General features: G+C 38.4%; 1 protein-coding gene across 1 annotated transcript; it reads left to right on the forward strand.

Moving 5' to 3' along the window:
• Nucleotides 1-98: 98 nt before the first annotated feature.
• LOC139711213 (uncharacterized) lies at nt 99-1,484 on the forward strand. The gene has a single exon (XM_071623135.1). The coding sequence runs from the start codon at nt 99-101 to the stop codon at nt 1,482-1,484; it is 1,386 nt and encodes a 461-aa protein (XP_071479236.1).
• Nucleotides 1,485-4,910: the final 3,426 nt, after the last annotated feature.

The following is a 4,910-nucleotide window of genomic DNA, read 5'->3' on the forward strand; positions in this document are numbered from 1 at the left end:
TTCATGCGATTTCTGTTGGAAGTCTTCATCATCACTGCAGAGACGGCGGAGTCTAGTGAGTTGTGCTCTCAGCACAAGGCCCCCAATATCTGTTTACCATGGATGTTTCTTCTCTCTACACTAATATCCCTCAGAAGGAGGGCCTACAGGCAATACAGCATTTCTTGCGGAAGTTCCCGTCTCCTGACCGGCCAGATGACACCACCATCCTGCGTCTTGCGGAGCTAGTGCTGGGACTTTCCACCTTCCAGTTCAATGGAAATTTCTACCATCAGAAGAAGGGAGTTGCCATGGGAACTAAAATGGGCCCTTCGTACGCCTGCCTTTTCATAGGTTTCATCGAGGAGCAAATTATAAGGAGTTTCCAAGGCCCCAAACCGCTGCTTCTAAAGAGGTACATCGACGACTACGTCGGAGTTGCATCCTGCTCCCTCGAACACCTGAATGAGCTGATCAACCACTTCAACAACTTCCATAACTCACTGAAATTCACACATGAAATTTCCGCTGACTCGATCGCATTCCTGGACATTGAACTCAGCCTAGAAGGAGATCGAATAAAGACAAGCGTACACTACAAGCCTACTTATGCGCATTGCTATCTGAACTACTCATCATCTCACCCACCCAGCTGCAAACGCTCAATACCGTTCTCCCAACTCACTAGACTCCGCCGTCTCTGCAGTGATGATGAAGACTTCCAACAGAAATCGCATGAAATGGCCGGTTTCTTTGAACGGCGTGGCTACCCTGAACAGGTTGTCAAGAAGGCGACAAGAAAAGTGTCTAGCTTGAGCCGGCAAGAAGCCCTGGAACCGAGGAGACAACGTAACAGCGACAGAGTACCACTAGTGTTGACATATCACCCATCAACGCAAAAGCTCGTTTCTACCATTATGGACAACACACACATCTTACAGGAAGATGCATCCACCAAGGAAATCTTCAAAGAGCCTCCTCTCGTAGCATACAAGAAGGACCGGAGTCTACGGGATCTGTTGGTCCACACGGGGTTGAAGGTCCAGGCACAGTCAGAAGCAGATTTGGAATGCGGTACCCATCCCTGTGGAAGGAGAAGGTGCAACACATGTAGCCATGTGGATAGGGCAGCACACATCAAAGGTCCTAAATACACCTGGGTTGTTCGCGATCGGTTCACCTGTACCGTTGAGAATGTGGTCTACGCGATCACTTGTACAGCCTGCCACAAGATCTACATAGGTGAGACGAAACGGAGACTAGCAGACCGCGCAACCGAACACCTCCGATCAGTAAGGCTCAATACACCGGGACTTCCAGTGGCCCAGCACTTCAACCGGCCCGGACACACCATCAACCACCTGAAGATCGGTGTAATGACGACCTGTCATAATGGCCCAGACGAAATCCGCAAACTACGAGAAGAGCAACTAATCTATCGCCTCGGCTGCCTTCACCCCAATGGACTGAATGTTTCTTTCCGTTCTTTCTCCGTTAGGGAATAATCCTTCTTTTTTATCTTCGTTTCCTTCTCCCTCTCTCTCTTTCTCTCTCTCTCATCTGCAATTTTCTACCTCCTTGCTTTGTGACGTGCTTTCTCTTTGTTCTTTGTGACGTCCTATTTTGTACGCTTCTTGTATTTTCCTTACCTTCCTAGTTTTCTTTGTGACGTCCTACCTTGTGCGCTATTTGTCTATGTGCGCCCTTGTGCGCTTTTTGTGTTTGTGCGCATCTTGTTATGGACGCGCTACCATCACAGTGACGACGCATCTTTTATTTTGATCTGCTTCAAAATAAAGTGTCAAATGTATTGACTTGACAAAGCCCTATGGGCGAAAATTCGTCAAATTTACGTCTTCAACGGAGTTTATATTGACCTACTGTTGTGAATCTATACTTTCTTATGACTCCGAGCAGAAACTATTATTTGCTGTTATTTATATATATATATATATATATATATATATATATATATACATATATATAGCAATAATAAAGTCACAACAGAGGAATGCAGGGAATGCATTAATAGCCAATCTTGATTTAATGAATAATCCGAATTTTCGAGGAACCTTCCTCTTCTTCAGGGATGACAGTGCGAATATTCACAATGATTATTAAGAGACTCTTAATAATCATTAATATAATAATGACTCTTAATAATCATTGTGAATATTCGCACTGTCATCCCTGAAGAAGAGGAAGGTTCCTCGAAAATTCGGATTATTCATTAAATCAAGATTGGCTATTAATGCATTCCCTGCATTCCTCTGTTGTGACTTTATTATTGCTATTTCTAGTACTGCCAATACGCGGAACAATTGCAATGTTTGTTATATACATATATATATATATATATATATATATATATAAAATTTATATATATATACATATATATATAATGTATATATATATATATATTTGCTGACATTATTTACTGAATCATCCACATCGTATACGTGTATATCGTTTGACTGCTGTTGCTTCAAGTAATTTGTTGATTACGATTTATTGTTGTGTTTTTTACACAAACACACACACGCACATTATATATAACTATATACATAAACATATATGTATGTACATGTATATATATATATATATACATTTATATATTGTATGCACATATATCATATACATTTATATATATATATATATATATATATATATATATATACATATATATTATTCTACGTCGCGACAACCCCACAAAATACGTAAACACACAACAGTTACAAGCATTGACCACTGAAATGAAATAAAATGGCATAGAGAACATTGCGTAAGGGGTTTATTTCACTTCATTTATTTCATTCTCGCTTTTCTTTCAACAAAACATAACACAAAGTAAATCAGAATTTCTATCATAAGCATATATACATTACAAGGTGTGACAATCAATGGTAATCAACAAACTTATATAGATATGCACACATACTAGAATTACAAAGTTATGTTTGAAGGCTTAAAAAATGAGAACCGAGAGGTTCACTAAAAGCATTGCTTGGAGATTGTGGACCACTTCAAAATATCTCCAAAAATACTTATTGCAATTACAAGTACATAATACAGAAAATAAGACAAAATGAAACAAACAACAGAGACAACATGAGAGAGAGAGAGAGAGAGAGAGAGAGAGAACATGAAAGAACAACATGACATGACTAAACTGAGGGGGATACGATTGAAAGGACTATAACAAAAACAAATCTAAAGGAAGAAAGGAAAAAAAAAGAAGAGATAGAGAGAATGCCTACACGCTGGACAAGAGAAACGGAAGAGGGGATTGAGGAAGTATTTCAAACAGCTGGCGACTGCACTCAGCTGTGGAAAAACTAAGGAAATAAAATGCCGAATTTCATTACTTTATGATGCCGTATTTTCATTACATAAGGATGAATTCAATAACTGATGATGAACCTCATGTTTGCTGTGGCCTATATAGGTAATGAAAATAAATATCTCAGCCAGAATTTAACAAAAAAGATTTCAATTTACGCTTGAAAGATTATAACGGTGGAGAATTTTTCATTTCAGAACTTAATGAATTCCAAAATTTAGGGCCGGTGTATATAAATGTATTCTGAGCTAATAAGGCTCTGAAAAGAGGTAAATGAAACTCATTAGGCTGCCGAGTAGGATAATCATGAAAACATCGATTTCGTGGAAACAGTGAATTAAATATATTGTGGAGAGCATTTGTGTTGTATTTGAACATGAATTGACTTAGTTGAAAAAGAAACAAATCTTTGATTTTTAAAATCTTGTATTTGATGAATAATGAATCTGAGTGGAAACGTGGCGAAACCCCATAGAGTGAGTGAGTTCTTTGTATTTATTCAGTTTAAGCTCCTATCATCATTTCCCATGTATATTCTGTACCTGTATATAGTTATTCTGAAATAAACAATTATGGTTTTTAATCTGATCAAAACTCCCCGTTCTTAAAGGGAAGGTACAGTATTGGTATTAAAGAGTAATTCAAAGTTTATTTGATGAAAATCGGGTTTGGAATGGCTGAAACATCCAAAAACAAAGTAAAAAAGCGATTGTAATAAAAGGTGGGTCCCACACTTTATTAGAATTTATTGTTTGGGATATCTCAGCCATTTCAAAACCAATTCTAATTGAATAAACTTTGAATTCATCATGGAATTACATGCTCTTTCATATTTCATGAGAGGTTTCGCATTATCTCACCAAAAAATGTTAGAAACCTGAAATTACGTCTCAACCAAAACTATATGATCCCTTTAAGCTCCGATTCCTGCCCCTCACCCCCCCTTCAAATGGCAAGAAAGATGAGCTGACGATCTATTCCCATCAGTGCAAAAGCTAATTATTAACAAAAGAAAGGGAATAACAAACCAACAACAAAAGACCAGGCGGTGCCGATTAGACCACTGTACAAGCACAACAAACGCACCGTACAGAGTGGCGTAAATAGTCAATTTTGACTGTAAAGCGCCAAAAACTCAACAACAACAACTGACGATCTATCATCATTCTGTTTGAATTTTATAAGAGAAATAAGATATACGACGATGCGCATCAGCATACCATCATGTTGGCCTCAGCTGTATTTTTGTTTTACTATCTAATTTCTACATGGAACTCCTCAGGCTCAGGAATGGATCCTTTGAATGGCCATCTACAAATCTTTGACGTACTGGGCGTCATCATGGGTAATTCAGGTAACTGGGTATACAAAATGTAGTTCATGATCACTTAAGGGCCCATAGTCCGGTCTGTCAATATATTTAATATAAAATCAGTGTATGTATCGTGTATGAAGTGGATTGTATTGCCGTTCTTGATGCAGAGCTCGCAGTATCGTCATACGTATTCTTCTAATCACTCAAAAAAGGTGTCATTACATGCAGAAGTTAATACTATTCACAATGGAGGGAGACCGATGTGAAGCGAAGAAT

The sequence above is a fragment of the Diadema antillarum genome, unplaced genomic scaffold, assembly GCF_040938485.1.
Source record: "Diadema antillarum isolate AM-2024a unplaced genomic scaffold, OU_Dant_1.0 scf00000040, whole genome shotgun sequence".
Taxonomy (NCBI): domain Eukaryota; kingdom Metazoa; phylum Echinodermata; class Echinoidea; order Diadematoida; family Diadematidae; genus Diadema; species Diadema antillarum.